General features: G+C 42.0%; 1 protein-coding gene across 1 annotated transcript; it reads left to right on the forward strand.

The window, feature by feature from the left end:
- The first annotated feature begins 267 nt into the window (after positions 1 to 267).
- Positions 268 to 16,427, forward strand: LRRC40 (leucine rich repeat containing 40). The gene is made up of 14 exons (XM_009636151.2): positions 268 to 465; positions 954 to 1,027; positions 1,975 to 2,104; positions 2,609 to 2,732; positions 3,539 to 3,681; positions 4,778 to 4,950; positions 5,243 to 5,333; positions 7,846 to 7,891; positions 10,327 to 10,435; positions 11,286 to 11,393; positions 12,973 to 13,083; positions 13,710 to 13,787; positions 14,521 to 14,706; positions 15,729 to 16,427. Exons 1-14 carry the CDS (start codon positions 268 to 270, stop codon positions 15,832 to 15,834), a joined length of 1,677 nt encoding a protein of 558 aa, XP_009634446.1. The 3' UTR covers positions 15,835 to 16,427.
- The last annotated feature ends 4,397 nt before the right edge of the window (positions 16,428 to 20,824 follow it).

Raw genomic sequence — 20,824 nt, forward strand, 5'->3', positions numbered from 1 at the left:
CGGGTTTGGCGTTGTGCCTCCCGCGCCGTGGGTCTATGCGGGGCGGGGGGAGTGCAGAGGGAGCGACAGCAATGAGCATTTCCCACCAGCTGTTCGCAGCTCGGCTTACTTCGGGCTGTTGCTGGCAGATTCCCGTCAGCTTGTTACTGTCAGCTCTAGAAAAATGCCTCTAGAAAAACGGCTGGCTATGTGTGTATGTATATATGGAAAGCACTGTGACAGTGGAAGTTCGAGAGTAGATATCAGGAGAACTTAGCTGATGCGTCTATGTTTGCATACATAGTGCCTCAACATGTGTGGCGGATAAATTTGGATACTCCAGAGGAAGCTCATCAAAACCTCTCTTTTGGTGCGGCGGATCGCTGGTGGGAGCAGACAGATCTGACCAAGCTGATACTCGCCTCGAACAAACTGCAGTGTCTTTCAGAGGATGTCAAACTTCTGCCTGCGCTCACTGTTCTGGATGTAAGTACAAGAATCCTGTTACGGTAGGACTGTACTCTCTCTGCAGGAGCTGGGAAAATACGGTCCCTGCAATGGTGGATGTGTAGAAGTGGCATTGGTGTATTCTCAGGATAAAGAAAATACTGTTACAGATCACTGACAGTGTACGAATTTATACGCCGGTAGTGGGTACTGTTCTCTAGAAAGATCTGAGAAGTTTTATTACTGATACTGAAGGAAGAGCTATTACTGGATGCAGCTGCCGTTCTTGCACCCCCACACCCCCTTCACGTCTAATCTCTTTGCGTTTACTATCACTTCAGTAGAATTTTGGCAGATTGGCAGTTGCATTGCTGCTATTGGTAATTGCACGGAGGCATGTACATAGCTGTTACACAGAATAATTTTGTATAAAAGTATTGGGTTAGTTCGATTTGGTTTTGGTGTAGGGAAAGAAAACCTACAAGGTACAAATTAGTAACTGTATTCTAAAAAACTTTATTTTCCAGGTGCATGATAATCAACTGACATCGCTTCCTTCTGCTTTAGGACAATTAGAAAATCTTCAGAAACTTGATGTCAGGTAAGTACATGCTACAAAACTGGAACATGAGAACTATTGCACTGACTTTCGCAGTGTGAATAAGAGATTGCAATACATAAGATTTTCTTTCAGAAAATTGATTCAGATTCTTAACTAGAGAATATTCCTATGTTGAGAGTCTTAAGTTTTGGATCAAAACTGATGGTCTTAGGTGTGCTAAAATTATTTTCATTGATACTCAAAGTCTCAGTCTTGCTTGGAAGGCGAAAACGGTGGCGTTTTGAATAATCACACAGAAGCAGTATCTACATTCATGTGCCTCAGTCTGGCAATTTTATTTTAAAGGAACAAAAATACTTTTTGTCACGAATAATATCCATGGGAAATAATTATAGCGATCTTGTTCATGCTGGAAAGTTTGTATTCTTCAGTTTACTGGAGTAATTTTGTAAATTTGTGCACAAGGAGAAAGAGGGTATGCTGCCATTGTGTGTGTGAAATACGTAAAAGAATGTAAGATCCAGCTGGAATATTGTAGATTCAGATGGGGATTAAAAGTATGCTTGTACAAATAAACAAACATAATTAATTTATCTTAGGAAGCTAATCCATTGTAGAGGGCTGCAAGAGTTGTAGGAGACAGATTTTTCTTAAAGGTGACAGCGTCCTGAACAGCAAGCGTATGTGCGTGCTGCGGTGTGGGAATGTTTTGCGGAAGCCTGTCTCACTGGAGATGTAATTAACAGTTAGTTGGTGCCAGCACGGAGTATCCAGTGTATCTGATGCTGGGTGTGCTTTGTACTTGCCCTAGAGCCTGAAGAGTTTGTGTTTCAACAGGCCACGTGTGGCTAAGATAACCTGGCTGGTGCAAGTGTTACAACTCTTCGTTTGGATAGCATGTGTAACAGAATTGTTCTTTATGCAGTTATGTTCTGAAAACCACTTAGTAATTGTTTTTTCCCATTGTGTTCAATGTTTAATACTAGCCACAACAAACTGGAAAGTATCCCAGAAGAGTTGATGCAGTTGTCGCATTTGAAGAGCCTTCTTCTTCATCACAATGAGCTGAGTCACTTGCCGGATGGATTTGGACAGCTTGTCAATTTAGAAGAATTAGTAAATTACAACTTTTTGAAAAATATTTATTTGTGCGGAAAGGCTGATTTATCCATGTTTTGCTACAGCTAATTAAAAACCACAGCTTAGGGGGCAGAACTTTCTGACTATTCTAATGACTTGTAGTTTGTCGGTTATTACACTGTGGGGTGGTTTGGGTTTTTTTTGTTTGAAACCAAGTTTTGCTCTTGGACTTACGTAGTTTGTCGGTTATTACACTGTGGGGTGTTTTGGGGTTTTTTTTGTTTGAAACCAAGTTTTGCTCTTGGTTTGCCAAATATTTTAAGAAAAATCAAATCCCTTGTGATCTCTCAGTCATGGGAGACTTGTTTCTTCCATTCACATTTCTACCAGGGAGATCCTGAAGATGTGAGTCATTTAATTTTAATGTTCTGCCAGTAATTAACTTTGCGGTAGCAGTCCTCGTGGGATATTTTAAACATCTCTGTTTCTAACCTCTTTCTCTCTCTCTCTCTTTCTCTCTTTTCTTTTTTTAATCTTCAGGATCTGTCCAACAACCATCTCACAGACATTCCAACAAGTTTTGCTTTGCTCGTTAACTTAGTGCGACTCAATTTGGCTTGTAATCAGATCAAGAACCTGCCTGCAGATATCAGTGCGATGAAAAGTAAATTAGTTTCCTCAGATTATTAAATGCCATACAGCCAGTTCTGTAATTATGTTCAGAAACATAGTGCATATTATTCAGGATTTAAAAAATGGGTTCTTTTAAGAGTTACTGTATTCTCAATAATATTAGTTCAGAATGATTTAAAAAATCAGCTACGGCTACCGTATATCAAACTTGAGTCCTCTCATGGTGCATATTTCTTGATGGGATGTGGAAATGATCAGAAAAATGTAAGGATTAATATTGTTCTGCTTAAAAGCTGTTAGCCTTAAGACTGCAATAAGCAATTTGACAATTTTTTTTGACTGGCAAATAAAGCATAAATGAGAGAGTTGAAATTATTGGAGAGAAAAACCCCCATAAATTAGAGAGTGATAAAATCAGAATTCTAGTATTTGAATGTTAAATACCAAGCTGAGTAGTGGTTCATGTGAAATGCGTATTTTAACAGCTGTGGTGGATCTGCAGGAACAGGTGGTAGACTGCCAGCTTTTATAAACACTGTAGAAATTACCTGCAGATCTTCCTGAGATGGTCTACAATATTAGACCCTTTCTTATTCCCTCCAGTCCAGTATCTGGCAGTGTCACTGAAAGCATTCCAGTATGTCCTATAAAGACCAAATGAAAAGCAGATGCCTTGTTTTCAAAAATGTTCGTGCTAGCTGATTTGATTTCTTCCAAAATTCTGATTGGCAAAATGTTGTTATAGTAATTTAGAAAATTACATTTCTACTTCTGTAGAAAACAACTTTTTATTTTCTCTTCCTTTTCCGTTTGTCACTTGCATGTTTGCTTCTATAGGCTTAAAACAACTGGATTGTACTAAAAACTACCTGGAAACTGTACCTTCTAAATTAGCGACTATGGCATCTTTGGAACAACTTTATCTGAGAAAAAATAAATTACGTTCCTTACCAGAACTTCCCTCATGCAAATTACTGAAGGTAAGGTTTGAAATAGTTGGCATATTGTAAATGTATTTGCTGTAAACTTTCAAAATAATAGCTGTTACTTTAAACACAAATTTTTTTGAATTGCTGTGCTCAAAAATTTATAATCGTGTGTGTAGAACTCTATTTAATACATACCACTTGCAATTACTGTCCACATTGGTCAATCTCAAGATCATTTGGAAGACAAATGTGCAGCAGCACTCTTCAGATTTGGAAAATAAAAGAAATATTTAGAAGACAAATGACTGAAAAACCAGATCTAATATTGCCTGCAACAGTTATTTTTTTATCTCCAGGAACATTTTCTGGATAAATTTACTTTGTTCGCTATCTTTTTTTTTTTTTTTTGTAACTGCAGAGAAAGTGCACTTTTTTTTCCCCCCATTTTAGCAAGTCAGATGTTCCAAGTATTTTGTAGCTTTAACTTCCGATATGTCTACAATTGAAAATCACCTGCCTCAGAACATCAGAAATTTGTTACTCAACTATTAGAAAAATGATTGGGCCAACTGAATGCCTGTATCACTATGGTGTTTCCCATGACCAAATCCATCAAAGAATGCAGATACCTTCTTAGTTTTGCATAACTCTGAACTCAGCAGTTAAAATCCCAAGCTATTTCAGCAAAATTCATGTTGCTGTGGTGAAGTTCAGTGCCTTGGTGTGTCCAGCAGCATGTGTACACTCTGTTTGGTCTGAAGAACTGTTCAGTTTTTCCATTATAAGTGAAACATTTCCAATAGGGACATGGAGAGCTGCCCTCTCAACTTCCTATAACTTGGAATTTAAGAAACTTCTTGAGCAAAGAAGTCATTGACAAGTTCTTGACAAATGCAGAGCAAAATTATTCCTAGCTTGAAAATTGAACTCAAAGCTGAGGGTTCTGTGGTGGTTTCGGAACAGCTAAGTTCAGACTTGTGTGTCTGAATTTTTGGAGGCTTTGATGTTTCGTATGCAGATGAAAGAGAATGAAAATCTGTGCTTTCTCCATGTCACCATGTGGGTTTGCCAGTGCCATGATTTAGGAGATTAGTAAGTTATAAAGTAATTTTACTAGAGTAACAGTAAGTGATCTTTGTTTCCGTAGGAACTACATGCTGGTGAAAATCAGATTGAAATATTAAATGCAGAGAATCTGAAGCATCTGAATTCCCTCTCTGTGTTGGAACTTAGAGACAACAAGATAAAATCGGTTCCTGACGAAATTACTCTGCTTCAGAAGCTGGAGCGACTTGACCTCACCAACAATGATATCAGTAGGTAATATTAAAAACTGCGTTATGTCTGTGATGAGGCATAGCTAATGATATCTAATTCTATAGCTGATGTATTTCGCTTTGTAAAATTTAATTTAAAAAGAATCATAAAATGAAGGAACCCTTTCTATACTGTGTAAATGCTATGATCAAACTGTGCCTTTCTTAGATGTAATATATTCTGTCTCTTTTTATTTGACCCTGAGCTTCGGAATACCAGGCCATCTGCCAAAGCATTGCAAATTCTTCAGAATTTGTTTTGAAGCTGCTTTGAAATGAGTTGTTTCCATTTGCAGATTGCCTTACACATTGGGGAGCCTTCCTCAGTTGAAATTCCTGGCATTAGAGGGAAATCCTTTGAGAACCATTCGAAGAGACCTTCTGCAAGTAAGCACTACAGATAGTACCTAGTTTGGTAATGTCGCATATGTGCCTTATCCAGATTGTGTAGACAAAACATTTTAAAAAATCAGAAAACAACCAGATTTCAAGTAGCCTGTGCAACTTTAATCCATCTCTTTTGTTTGTGTTGTGGTTCGGGTACTCTTTCCACTGGAGTCTGATGCAGTGCATAAGATCATGAGGACTGTGGAATAAAGGAGGTGGTTGCTTTATAGGACATTTCTGATTTGCTACAGAAGTTATAGTATGTATTGCAAACGAGGCAATGGATGTCTGGGGAAAAAAAGGATAAGGCAGCTGTCTGCTGCCGAATCCTGTTGCAATCACAGTTCATTGCAGTGCTAGGTGAGTGCTTTACATCAGGTGTTTCTTAGATGGGCATGGATTTCTGTTTTCCGTTTCCTACTTGCTTGAATTAAGGATCTAGCATTCAATTTCCAAAGTGTATTTGATGGCAGATGCATTTTGAGCAACGACAATCTGATGTACTACCTTTTCTTATGAATAACCTGCACCTCAGATCTGCGTTCTCTGTAGGTAACCAGCAAAGTGAAGGTGTGAATTGTTCATAAAGAAACAAGAACGTAGGGCAGCATGGAGGCCAGAGCATGGGCACTAATGCTGCTATAGAATTCCCCTCCCCTTTTTTTTATTCCCCAGCAAGCCCCTCTTCTTGGTGGTGGTACGCATTACTTCTTTCTGTGCTTTTGCCACTGTTTATAAAGCACTGGGATTCTCTAAAAATACGCAACACTAAAGACTCTTTGTAGAAAGGAAATTTTGTAATACTCATCAGAAGAGGGAAAACATCGTGTATCTGATCAAGTGAGCATTGTATGCACTAAATTAATGAGCAGGGCTTCCATGGATGGAAGTCATGCATGATTCCAGAGCTCAAAGTTGGCTTAAAATGTACATGCAAAGGAGCCTGAGTTAGGGTTGCCTGGCTACTTCAGTTCTGGTATTCCCTAGCTTCTGAGGATTTACTATCTTTCAAATGTAAGAGCGTAGATGTGTGTAATTTCTTGTCTCTATTTCAGATTTGTAGCAAACAACAGGTTCAAGGATTCCATTATGACATTTTATACTTACATTGTCTTGATCCATTACCAACACTGTAAATTCATGTAACTGGAATTTTATATGCCTATCTAGATTTTTTTACACTTGATTTAGAGGCGTAATTGATAAAGCTTATAGGGTTCCCCAGGCACTTCTTAGCAGCAGGTGAATACTGAGATTAACAGTCAGTGAGGACTGGGGGGTAAGTATAGTCTAGCAGGCACAGACTCTTCTCTTGTCCATCCCTGCTCTGTCTCATCTTTTCCTGTTCCTCAGACCTCTCATTCAAGTCCTAAACCCATTCTTGTTTCTTGATACATTTCCAGTTGTCTTCTGTTAAATCCTAGTCTCTCCTTTTTGCGTAACATACCATCACCTGGCTGTTGAGCTTTGTCTTACTGTCTGCTTTCCTCTCCACACAAGCCACGTGACTGTTGCTCAGCTTTCTGTTTGACCTTCACCTTTTCCTTAAAAGTTTCCAGGTTCTTCCATGTTGGCTTCTTGTCTTGCCCAGTTCAGCACATGCCACGCCTAGCTGTCCCTGCAGTCGGTCCCAGTCTCCTCCAGACTCTCTTTCTCAGTCTTTGTCTTCTGCTTCTGCTGTCTGACCGGGTTCCTTGTGAGAGTTCCTTCCTTTCCCACCTCCACATTTGCTTTATCCCCTCTGCATTCAGATGAGTCAGTCTCTTATTGTGTGTAATACAGTTGTTGGCTAGGGTGAGAACTGTTAATTCATATTCAGCACTTCAGGTCAGTCCCTGGTTTTAAAGCATCAAGGAGAAGCATGTAAAATTGTACAGGAAACATAACTTTATCCTAAAACAAATGGGCTGGATGAGATTTATGCGTGATTACTCATAGATTATGCAGATAGTAACTGTGTTTGACAAGTAGAAGTTGCTGTCAGAGGATTGAAAGTCAAATCATTGGAGAATCCAGCTGTTAAAAATCCGTGCAAATTGTATAAACTGCAGTGTTTTTCCCAGAGTTTATAATTTTGGGCATAAAAACTGACCAGAACACTGAATGGTCAGCTTCCTTGACAAATTTTAAATCTCTTCTCCAAAGCATAATTTTAAAATTCTTAAAAATTCTCTTTTAAAAGAAAAGGTTAAGTTTATTTGAACATTTTTTTCCTTGCTCTTGGAACTGGCTAATGACTTTAGATAAAAAGCTAAAAATGTAGAGCCTGAGATAGTGACATGGGATTAGAAATTTTCGACTGGAATAAATAAACAAAATTGTAAATAAGCAAGTTCATAAGCTGCTGCAAAGAGGGTTTTTCTACGGGAAGCATTAGGTGGCTTTTATGGTCAGCAGTGCTATGGGCTCCACCTGTGTGACTGGAACTGTCATTCGTCATTGTCAAACAGCTGTGGAAATACTGGCTGGCAAATGCTTATTGACAAAAATGCTTTTTTTTTTTTTTTTAAAGAAGGGCACCCAGGAACTTCTGAAATACCTAAGAAGCAAAATGCAAGGTATGTTACTCTACTGCATTGCATTTTAATAAGAATCTTTCTAAGACATTAAAATAATGAGCACCTACAGAGGATAGCTGTTTCAGTCCAGTTTCCTTCAGTTATTCTGCAATAACAGAGTTTTCTTTACTCAACAGTTTGCTCTTATATTTCAGTGCTGTTGCTTTTTCTTACTCTGTTAGGTAATACTGAATAACAAACATTATTGAGGATTCTAATTTAGAAAAACAATTTTAAGAATTTTTCCCCTGGTCCTTTCATGCATTTTGCATGAGGAATTCCAGTAGCTTTTTTATTTTTCCCCTGAACGTCATGGGAAGTTTACATAAGGGGATCTTCTTTTTAAGCTTGCCATCTGTCTGCTGGCTTGGTCACAGTATAGAAGAGTAGGTGAGGTTTGCAAAGGTGTTATGGATTATTCATTCATGTATTAACACGGGCAGTACAGTCCTGTGATTCCCAGAAAGTACGTGCATAAAAAAGTCTGCCTTAAAGTCTTGGTGATGCCGTGAAGTCTACCACATAGCTGACTAAGAATATAAAAAGTTTCGGGGGGGAAAGTAACTGGTTATTTTAAATTTCATTCTAATCCTGGCCTGTTAAAATTCATCCTTCGACTATCTAACAGTCTTGATCCCAACTTTCCCTATAGAAATAATTAAAAAGTCATAAAGTAGAAAATCAGATTAAATATTTCAATATCTCTGTGCAAATGCTGTATGATTTTTGCAGAATTCTCTCTTGGATTCAAAGCTCTGCCCCTGTGGATTAAAAAGCACCTAGGTGGTTCTGTACCACATTTCTCTAACAGATACCTTACTTTGTAGAAATGAACTGATAGTATCAAAAAAGCAGACAGGAAGTTGCTAGTTGCTCCTGCACACTCAAATCACTTTCCAGATTGATACCTGGGCTTCTAAATCACTGAGGTATTTCAGCATTTGGGATTTTTTTTTTCTCCTTTTGTTCTGTGTTTTCTAAACAAAATAGTGGAGATGACTGGTTTTTATTATATAGGAAACAGGCTATCAGAGTCTTTAAATAACTCACAGGCTGAGAAGATGAAATCCTTTCAAGACAGGACTTCAGTTTACCATCTCTAGGAGTCTTCATCTTTCTTAAGTTTTAAAACATAAAGTAGGCAAAATGACTGAATTCACCGGTCATGTTAAATATAATATGGAAACGATCGTGCTGCACGTAAATGGCAAAAACTGCTTAACCAGTTAATATAGAAGGGCCCTCGGTAATACTTGCCAGCAACTTTTATTGAAAATAGTATGCGTGAATTTTCGTTTTTGTTAAGTGGGTTTTCTCTCCTTCTGCCAGAGGATGGCAGTATTAATTAGGTTACTGCACCATATAAAACTGCTTCAAAATGTCAGGTTCCATGCAAATCTGACATATTATTAACTTGACAGAAATTAATTGGATGCTGGAGTACATACTCAGAAGCTTATCTGGTCAACTAGAATAGATAATATAATTGTGGATAATAAAATTAGCTGATGTCTTGCACATACAGCAATGCTTATGATTTTACTCTGCCTGTTACAGCATCCAACTTGGAGCTGAGCCATTAGCAGTCCTATTTCTGTAGAGGTTTAATCTGGACAAAGTTGGGGGGTTGGGGTTTTTTTAACTTGTTTTTGACTTTTTTGACCTTTCTTAATAAAAGGATAACTAGATGTGGTTAGGTGCAGCTGTTAGTAGACTTTTATTCATGAATGCTGCTGCATTTGCATAGAGTTGTGTTCCATTTCTTACAGTGGAAGTTGAATTTATCATACGTTTGGACTTGTAGCTAAGCTTCGCCCTACTTACACGTATGTGAATCCCTAGGGTGTGATGCCCCACCTCAGATGTGTAGAACATTGCTTTTAATCTGCATTTCTTAAACGTTCAAAGTAGCCTTGCAACACCAGTAGCTTTTTTGTGTGGGTTGTGGATAGTAATCAACACAGGAAGGTGTGATCAAGGTTTGTAACTATCAATGTTTTAACTACAACTGTGGTCAGATTTCTGGATACAGGTGATCTGGACCATCACTTCCAGCCCCAGTTCCCTGCTTATGATTGTTCCTGGCTTCCCACCCCTCGGAGGCTACTGCCTGACGTAACAGCTAGCCACTGCTAGCGTAACATCTCTACGGCTTCCTGACCTATTTTTTCAAAATCCAAGTCAACTCCTCTCCCCTCCACCCAGCCTAAAAAAAAAAAACAACCCAGAAACCCAAGCTGACAAAAAACCTTTACTAGAAAATTCTTGAAATAATCTGAATCAGATTATATTCAGTTGAGCCAGAACACAGGAAGAATTAAAAAGGGCGATGGCAGGTGAGATGGGGCACTAACCATCTCCATCTAGGTCATTCAGAACACCACACCTGACTGCAGCCTGTAGTTTGTGTGACTGTATGCATTTGCTATCTCTAGATGACGTAACTAGCCCAAATCAAGAGCCTCCTGTGACAGCCATGACTCTTCCAAGTGAGTCAAGGATTAACATGCATGCCATAACTTCACTAAAATTACTGGAATACAGGTATGTGTTTTGAAATATTACCTACTTCTAAAACTGTAAGAACACTTTCCTCCTCCCCGCCTCCCCCCCCGATACATACCAAACTGTCTGCAAGTCCTGCTGCATTTGTGCATTTTTTACTTTAATTTGTGTGCTCGGGAATAGGCAGATTTGAATTGCAAGGGTTTTAAATTATTTCCTTGTATTGTCAAATACTCCGCAGTAACGTTCCTTTTAACTCACTGAAATGTGTAACACTTTCAGGTGCTTTTAGCACCTTCTAAACTTCTTCAGCAATTTTCATTAAGTCTCAGAACATCTTGTAGCAGGTGATTATTCTTCAGTTATTTCTTAAATGTAGCCAACAATGTAAGTTGTGAAGAGGGGTGGGATGGCTTTGCTCACCACAGAAGTGCAGGGGCTCCAAAGCGAGTGGTTGGACCCGAAGTGCAGGGGCTCCAAAGCGAGTGGTTGGACCCGAGACGTAGGAGCTCCAAAGCTGGGGGTGTTTCCTGAGCTGGGCGGGGGAAATCTGTTTAATGCCAATCTTGCTACACTTCCTGGCCCAGTGTGCAGCGTTCACGGGTTTGTTGAGGTAGCGACATAACTCGGCTCTTACCGATTTTTCTTAAGCAAGATGACGGATCAGGGTGCCAGTGTGGAATGATGTTACCGCCCAGATGCTGTGTAGCCTGGTGCCGTGATGGGCAGCTTTCTGATTAACAGTCCTTCAAGGGCTTCAAATTATGGATATTTGTGATATCTATTCTACTACTCATCTTTTTCTAAAAGAAGATGAAAATGTCTTGTTAATAAATGGGAAATGATGGACTTGTTCATGTTAATCAGCTAAATGCTTTTCATTGTTCAGTGAGAAACAGGCAGCTGTGATTCCTGACGAAATGTTCAATGCAGGCAGGAGCAATCCTGTCACCACTGTCAACTTCAGCAAAAATCAGCTGAATGAAATTCCACCAAGGTACTTTTGTAAAGGTCACTCTCTATTTGTTACTTTCATTTCTGCTTCTGTTCCTCAGCATCTTGTGGTTTTCCTGGTCAAGTATATTTGCACTTTATGCTACGCGTGCGTGTGTACGCTGACACACACGACTGAAAGTATAATTGAGATGCTGAGCAATACACTTGCATTTCTGGTACGAGTTGCACGCCGGTGGGTTCATTGATCAGCACGAAGATTGCAGTAAAAAGCAGCTTGGCTACACTCAGTGGGGCTTTCATTACGTGTTTGTCATCTTGCTTTGCTAAGCGTCGTTGAAATGAATGAGGGGAGACTGATGTGACTTCTTACAATAATGAAGTGCTGCGCGTAGCTGCAGTGTAGTATTGTTTTCTCCACAAAGAGGTCTTTTTCCCATAGGAAGATAATCTGTGTGGATTCACCACTTTATTGGGTGATAGCTGAGGTTCTATTTAAATTCAGTTTCTTCAGACAGCAAAATTGTCTGTGGGTTTTTTTAAGGAAGCCTGAATAATTTCCATGCCTCTCTTCTTGATAGGTTTTCTGTTCATAGAATTCAATTTTATTGACTTGTTATTTCATCTGCACTGAAGGAGAAGCTTCCTGTTGACACTAATGGGAATAAATGGTCTTTTTGTGTAAGGAGGAAGGTTACTGCATCTCTGGTAGCCCCAGACAATCCCGAAAGCTGGTTTTTAAGGTTACCACCAGGTTTGTGGGGGTAACTTATTTCCATTCTGGGACCCAAGTGTGCTGAACTTTTAAGCTTTAGCACATAGAATTTGAAGAGGTGCAGTCTCTTTCTCATAGGAAAAAAATCTCTTTTCAGTGCAATTTGTAGAAAATCAGTTTAGTGAGATGAAGCATGGGAGGCACAAGCATTTTCACTGTATTAGAGGCTGTTGCATTCACTGAGGAGGAAGGTGTAGGTGTGCAGCTGCTAGGTGCCAGAGGATTCAGTGGCAATCCAGCTAGGAGAGATGAGTATTTAGCTCATTTAATTGCCTTCTGTTTTTAGGGCTAAACCAGCGATCCTGTCACAGGGATTCAGCAGCTAACTTTTTGAGCTCTTGAACACCAAAACATCTTAATATAATGCCCTTTCACAAGAAGCAGCAAATGCTGTGTTCCCTGGAACTTGTAATAGCAGAGCAGTGGGACAGAAATGAAAGATGGAAATAAAACAACAACCTCTTTCTGTTTGTTTGCCAGCTAAAGAAGACCGGTAGTCTTTTTATTAAAACATTTATAAGCCAGGAGATGGCAGTGATGGTCATCTGTGCCATAGTTCCTGAAATACCCCTTAACCGCTTTTAAGGGAGGAGGCTTTTGTCATAAAATTTGCTCTCCTAATCAGTGAGAGAAAATGTACTCTGCTAATAACCTTAAAAGAGTGATTCTGAGCTTTGTCTTTACATCAGGCGTAAGGCTGCGGGACGGGCAGCTTTCGCGTCTGAAACGTCAAGACACATAGGGTGTCCTTGATGTGTGGAACGAAGCAGGGTTTTTTTCAGTAACTTAGAAAACAGAATGCAAACATGAGCTTACGTAATAAAAGTATATTCATATTGGGTTTCAGGATCGTGGAGCTGAAAGACTCGGTTTGCGATGTCAACCTTGGCTTCAATAAAATCTCATCTATTTCCTTGGAGCTTTGCATGCTCCATAAATTGACGCATTTGGATATCAGGTTTGTGACATGTGTTGGACTTCCTTTCTCAGTAACTTATTTTCATGCCTTTTTAAACCAGCCATCTGTTACAGTGGAATAGCAGTACTGAAATAATTTTTCATTTCCCAAAATGCCTCCGCGACAGTTGAGTGACCGGCAGACCTGAAATAGCAGGTGGCCTAGATTTAGGCATTGGTTAAAGAAGAACACTAAAAACAAGTGGACAAGCTCAAACTTGCTGTGATGAAAGGTCTTGTCTCAGTCATAAAAGGCTCTCGGAGATTTTAAGTTGCTGTCTAAAACCACTTTGGCAACCAAGATCTGGGCAGTTCCAGGGGCTTTGCTCTGAAACCCAGGGAGCTGAATCGCCAGGTGGGCATGTGGAGCTGTTAGGTGCTTTGAAACACTTGGGGCTCTCTAAAAGGACAGGCTTCAAATCTCCTCCTGGCAGAAAGGAGAATGCAGACCTGGCTTGCATGAGCAAGCATCTGTCCTTGAGCATGGTCTTGACCCACTTATGAAGCAATTAATTGGTTTAAGACAGCATGTTAGCACTGATAAATATGCGTGTGCTGTCTCTGTAGATTCTTAACTAAAACTTTGTACAAGTTAGTGATTATTGTTTGTCTCCATTTGATACACAGAAATAATTTTTTGACATCTTTGCCTGAGGAAATGGAGGCACTGACAAGACTTCAAATAATAAATCTTTCTTTTAACAGGTGAGCAACTATTTAGATTTTATTATTGTACATAAAAAAAAAAACAAACCTGGGCTGAGTTCAGTCTCGTTTTCCTGTGATGTAAGAACAGGGAGGCACTCGATCAACCAGCTGTGAGCTTAAAACAAAGCATACGTACTTCTTTACCCAACGGGTAGTGTATTTTTGGAACTTCATGCCACAAAAGTTTGGGAGAGAGAGTAGCAATTGGTTAAAAAAGGGATTAAACGATCCTGCAAACAGTGTTATCAAAACACGGATACCCACAGGACTACCCGTCGGCATCCGTAGTACAGCAGTTCCGAGTGATGGGAAATGTGAGGGGAAGGGTGGGCAGGAGGGGGCTGGGTGGTGTTCCCGAAGGGCACCTGCTCCCAGCAGGGGCGCAGCGCTGGCACTGCTCCTCTGACTCAGTGGGGCACTTCTCAAGTGCACAGAGAATCTGGTGTCACCGACGCCGGTGACTCCTGTTCTGTGTGACACGCCAGTCTTGTCACGTGAGTGGAGCTGGCCTGCAGTTGGGTTAGAGGTGCCCGGCTGCCACGGAGGACGTGGTGTTCAGCTTGTTCTCAGTGAGCAAGGCAAAAGAACGGATGCTTTCTCTTTTCAGAGCTTGTTTAAATGTTTACCGTAACTAAACAAAACTAAAAAGCTGTCTGATTTTAAAGGCTGCTAATTTTTTGCACGCCCTACTTCTGACTTGCATTGCTTTGCCTCCTTTTTCATCCTGAAGATTTAAAGTATTTCCCAGCGTCCTGTATCGCATCGCAGCACTGGAGACTGTCCTGCTCAGTAACAATCAGGTTGGGTCCATCGACCCTCTGCAGCTAAAGAAGATGGAGAGGCTTGGAACGCTGGACCTGCAGAACAACGACCTCCTCCACGTGCCACCAGAACTTGGAAACTGTGAAAATCTGAGGTGTGTGTTTTAAGTGATGACCTGTTTTATAAAAATATATTCTGACCGATGTCTTCGGGCATGTTTTGTCAGAGGAAAAGGAACCAGCCCGCAGTTACATTTGTAGGTCTCAGTAGGTCTCAGTGCACAAAATGGGTCTCTCTTGCCATGTGTAAACCAATGCACTTTCTTCCATATTTCCTCAGTATTGTAGAGAACTGGGGAAGTTGTTTCATGATTTATTTTTTTTTTTATAAAAATGGGAAGGCGATGCTGGTCTGCGTAACTCCAATGTCGGAGCCCAGGGCAGTTACCTTGTCTGTACGCACAGACCCACTGCTGGTGCGCCTACAGAGGAGCCGGGTGGGCGAGCCGTAGCTCTGTCAGTTAACACATTTAGCTCCTTACCCGTGCGTCTAACTCGCGTTGCTACAAACGAGACACGGTAACGTTCTCTAAATAACGTATAGGGAGACGTGGCTGTGCGTATCCCTGCATAATGCACCTCAGAGACGGCACTTACACGTAAGGAGCCTGTCGTATCAAACAAGTGACTGGCCCCTGTGGTTTTCCCCTTTTGAGAATGCTTGTGGCAGGGACTTTTATAAATATAAAATAAACCTCCCACCCCCCCTAGCAAAAACCTCCAGAGCGATTACACGTGCTGAAGAGGGGGCCGGCAGCTAAGCTAGAAAGTGGAGAGCTACGATTTAATATAGTGTCCCCCTTTTGTTGCGCCATTTCTGTATTTCAGCAGTTCTTTTTCTCTCTTATCTGGCAGAGGCTGGCTGAAGAAGTAGGGTATGTGTGTATTTTGTGTCTACAGTAATATACCGCCACTGATTTATTAGCGTAAATTAAAATTCAGATGTCTCTAAAGGTAAGTTAGAGCAGAAATTAGAATTCTTTTAGTGGAACAGGAGAGGAATTACTTATTATTTCAAAAGATTCAAAAATCTGTATGTGGTGTATGCGGTGTATGCATGTGTTGGTACAAGGAAAAGTCTGTATATGAGTAACTCGGCACCTCTCGGTTTTTCTAGGACGCTGCTGTTAGAAGGAAACCCGTTCCGCACTCCCCGAGCAGCCATTTTAGCAAAAGGAACAGCTGCAGTGCTGGAGTATCTGAGAAGCCGAATTCCTACTTGAAACAATAGCCTGTGTCCGTGGCAGACTCGGGAATCGAAGTACGAGCAACGCCTTATCCTCTCCGACCAAATGCCGCGTGGTTTTACTGCCTCCCTCCTCCTTCGTCAGCTGCTTGGTAACCTGCCCTGGGCCACACAGCAGCGGTAGGAAACTCGTCGTAGTTTGCATGTTAAGAACGAACTCCCCTGTGCAACGTTTTCCCCCCAGGCTGCATGTTTCAAGAGTGCATTTTAAAATACCACACTATACGTTTACACTTTTTGTAATAAAGGATGCCACTGAAAGCTGCCTTCAGTAATCGCGACAATGGCTTTTTTTTCTACAATTAAGCTAATTTTTAAAAGAATTGTCAGCAGCAAAGCATTTGAGCAAAGGGCAGAAGTAGCCACTCTGCTGTTTTGTATGCCCGGATTATAGTCTCCCGTAAGGTATTTATTCTTTCTTCACTGCCGCCTCAAAAAACTGGTTACGGGTCTGTATGCGATGAAATGCCCGAACCCTTAAACCGCGCGAGGATGATGAGGATGCGGTACGGGGCGTACGGCAGGCTGCGCGCGTGTCTCACGGGAAAGTAAGCAAAACAGGGCTGATGGTGGTAGCGGCACTGAAATAATAAATGTTTCCTGTTGGACGTATGGTTTGAGTTTTTTAAAACTAGAAAACTTAACTATAGCAGAGCCAGTAACATTTAGATACTTTTCATTTTTGACTCCATTTGCCTCTTCCCCTCAGCCTCTGTGGGAGGGCTGCTGGGCTGATGTCAAATGGGTGCCCTTCCTAGGGTATGGGTTGGTAAGGAAAAACGCGTGCAATGAAAGCATTTTCCTTTTCCCGCCTGCCCTTTCTGTAACACAGCAAACGTTAATGCGGTTCAAAGTGAAACTTTCCAGCTTTTGAATGGGTCCAGAATTAACATAAACCCCACCCTTACTCATCCTCAGGGGCTTCAGCGTTACCGAGCGCCTTCCAGCAAGCGGAGGAGGCGTGGGGCGCCTTATGCACAGCTGCACCGCGCCCTCACCCCCCTCGGAGGGGGACCAGAACCGGCCAGGGCGGCCGGCGGCACCCGAGACCTGGCGCCTGGCATTAACCCGTGCTGGGAAGAGGGGCTGGGGGCAGCGGGAGGAGAAGGGCAGGGGCAAGGCATTTGCTGTTAAAAAGACGCGATGGTGTCTTTGGGCAGGGGGACTGAGGGCTCATTTGAGCGTGAGCAAGGCAAGAGCCGTGCTGGGGGGGCTTGGGTGATGGCGCTGCTGCTGCTCTCACCCCCCACACCCTCTCCTTTGCTTCCCCATCTCCCATGAGGTGTTTGTACCCAAAAAAGCGGCAAAGGCTAGGCCTCCCTTCGCAGGCCTGCGTCCCTCCGGGTCCGTCTCCGGTGTCTCACCAGTAGCTATGGCTGAACAAGGGGCGGGGGGGTTACTCACTTCTCAAGTCTCTGCCTGACGTATCTGGTAATTAAAAGGAGTCTTGCCCTCGGCTCTGCGTGCTGGGCGATGCCACGACCGTTGCTGGAGCTGTAAATGCCCAAAGAGGGGGGGGGCGTGGTTACCAGACCGCGCAGGCAACGACCATCTCCCTTCCCATAACTTGCAGAACAGCAGGGGGTTTTTTTGAAAGCTTGGAGCCTTTCCAATAGTAAAAGAGGACAAAAGTTAATTACAATAAGGTGACATTTTTATTATTTATACAATAAAGAGACTTTTTAATGTTATTCAAAACACTTTTCTTAAATACTGAAAAAGTTGGGTACACCAAAGCCGAAAAATGGCTCTGCTATACACTGCACAGCATTGTTTTAGTCCCTGTATTTGTTTTATGTACAGAAGCATCTGCAAAATGCATTCTAAACACAATATGCACCTTACGGATAAGTGTCATACATGAAATAAAACTGGAAGGATACAACCTGCATGTGCAAATGAACCAACGATATAATTGATTGCACTGAATCAATAGATTTAAAATAGAATTTTGAAGTACCTTTCTGCACGTAAAATGAAGCAGCTTTCAAGTTCAGTAAGTCTTTATACTGCAAAAAACATTAAGTAAGTACATTCACAATCTATGTTAATAAAGTAGTAAATATTTCCTCATTCAGCTTTATTTACATGAATACTGTAGTTAAACTGAAAAGTACAGTTAGTCATTTGTAATATAGCAATCTTTTAACACATACAAAAATGACCATTTTCTGTATATAATTTAAGCTCAAAATCACAATTATCTCAAAATATTAATTACAATACAGCCATCTCCATCATAATTAAACATGTCTTTTATAAAATGGTAAAATTTTTAATAAAGTAAGCTGTTGGTTCTGAACTGGATACAGTACTCACGAGTAGAAAACTGAACCGATGGGAGCGTTTGTTCTGCCCGGGGGTGGGGGCAAAGCCACACGTGCAAGCAAAGAGACAGAGAAGGCCCCAATTGACAGAGATGAAGCCTCTTGTGCTGCAGGGCGGTGGCTGGGTTGGCGGTGCTGCAGAAAACGCCTTACAAGGGCCGTGGAAATTCTTACGCAATGCAATGACGTCATTCACTTCCAGAATATTTGCTGGACTTGTCCAGGAAGAGGATTGGCAAAAGGCTTTTTTTTTTTTTTTTTTTTTTTTTTTTTTTAAGAGAAACTGTTTAAACTCTACAATTCGCAAACACTGTCTTTTGAAATTTGCTTTTCTGTGAAGGTTGACGCTAGCCGCCCCGCGCGGGTGTCCTTGCCTGGCCTCTGGGTGCCACTGCTGGGCCGCACACGTGGCTTGATGCCCGCCATCACACATACCCAAACCGAAGGGTGTTCAAAACAAAACCAAACCACCAATTAGTTCATATCCTATCCAAACTACTGGCCTGAAAGTTGTATCGTTACGTTGTATTCCCCTCACACGGGCAAGACTAAGTGAAAGAAAGCCTTACATCTGATTGCCTGGGGATGAAAGGGTCCATCTTTGCGCGCTTGCTTAAAAATTAAACTTTTGAAGGCAGGAGACAGGGGTGGGGAAGAGCGCTGAGGCAGGATGGGGAGCTGGTACACACTAGCCCATGGGTAAGGAGCTCAAACTTCAGATAAAATTGTATTCTCATTTTTGGAAATTCTAAATGTAGACTCCCACCAGATAAAAACACTGCCAAGGTAGGTGGCGAATCCTCAGCCCGCGACAGAGGCTTATCTCCGCCTGTGCCTGTTCATGACTTTTTGGGAAATGGATACTTGCATCAGATCCTGTTTCTCTTTTGCAGGGCTTGCCTGGCTGTGTGGGAGGGGGGTAGCACTGCGGTGAAAGGCAGAACGCCACGTGCTCGCGAGCTTAGCTTCCACTTAAGAGCCTGGGCAGGCCCCCAATACCTGTTAGCCGTTGGGTCCCCGGGAATAAATACCCCTGGTGCCCGGTCATCCTCGTACTGACCCCTGGGCTGTCTCTTGAGACCACATCCTGCACGTGAGCAGACTGAAACGTATGGATTTTTCCTTTAATACTGTCTTTGCATTTACTGTTGCATATATCTCTATCAGATATATACATATATACACAGATATCTATAAATAAGCATTTTTTTTGATTGCATAAGGTAATTAAATGCTATATTACAAGCCAGAAAGGTTTAACCAAGGAACATCTTCACATTCAATGTGCTTACTAGCAACAGCAAACCTATCTCCTGAACGTCTCATACTCTAATTTTTAGTTGGCTTTTTTGGCTTGTGAAGCTTAGTGGTGTCCTACACCACCAGTGATTTCACTTCTCGGGTGTTCCTATATGAGCTGAAAACACGGCTGTTACAGCAATGCTTTCAAGGTCTTTTCACTCCTGTTCAGAATCAGGCCACCCTAGGAAAGCCTCAGCAGTCTTTCGGGCTGGGTGTTCCCCCTGAGTCCCCGGGAGTGGTTGGGTTTGCTCTCCCACGGATGCACTGCACCCAGCGCTGGGCGCTTACCCCCAGGCCCGGCTCTCAGCCGTCGCTCCCCCCCCCCAGCTCTGTCCTGCCTGGGCAGGGCCCTCCCTGGCTGGCACGGCCCGTCCCCACCTCAGGAGCTAGCGTAGTGCCATGAAACTTGGGTGCAGGCACAGACATGTTACAAAATATCTTGGAAAACATCAGAAGAGATTTGAAGACGTTAAATGATCACTATTATGAACATCCGCCTTCTCGGTATCATCATTTATCAACACCCAGATAAAAACTGTAAACTGTGAATGGGAAAATGGGTAAATAAGATTAAGACTGGAGAGTCCTGCAGGCTTCCTGGGGTCTGGTCTTAACTTTTTTCTCCAAAAGAGAAAAGCATTTTGGAAGCAGCTTTTTTTCCTTTTTCTTTTTTGTTTTTCCTCCCCTTTCTTTTTTTCCCCTGAAGAGCTGCTTTGCAACAAGACTGCAGAAAAGCAAATGAGTTCCTACAGGCCCGGCCACTGGGTTTTTGGCACACCGTGTACTTGGCGGAGGAGGCCCCGCAGCTGGTTATGGGGTATGAGGGGTAGTGCAGGAATGGGAGCTCTGGCACCGACTGCTGAGCTCCTTAAAACTTATGGCAAAATGAGGATAAGGGAATTACATTGCAGGCCTTCTTTTTTTTTAATCTAGCCCTTCCACGAGGATTGTTAGTTAAGCGCTTATTGCATGGAAATACCTAAAAAAGCCAAACTGCGCGTTCCTATGGCCAGGGGAACGCACGTGCTGCAGCGAACCTGGTGGGGGAGAGCGGCTGGGCAGGCGCGGGACTTCCCCTCGGTATTTCTAACACAGCCTGTTTCAGTCAGTATGGAAATGCCCATTAGCAGCAGCTTTAGAAAGAGACCGAGACAGAGTGCTTGTATAGTCGGTGTGGGAGAATCACAGAACCATGGAATCGTTTAGGTTGGAAAAGACCTTTAAGAACATCAAGTCCAACCGTTAACCTACCCCTGCCATCCCATCACTAAACCGTGTCCCTAAGCACCTCATCTGCCCATCTTTTAAATACCTCCAGGGATGGGGACTCGACCACTT

The sequence above is a fragment of the Egretta garzetta genome, unplaced genomic scaffold (genome assembly GCF_000687185.1).
Source record: "Egretta garzetta isolate BGI_Z169 unplaced genomic scaffold, ASM68718v1 scaffold163, whole genome shotgun sequence".
Lineage (NCBI taxonomy): Eukaryota > Metazoa > Chordata > Aves > Pelecaniformes > Ardeidae > Egretta > Egretta garzetta.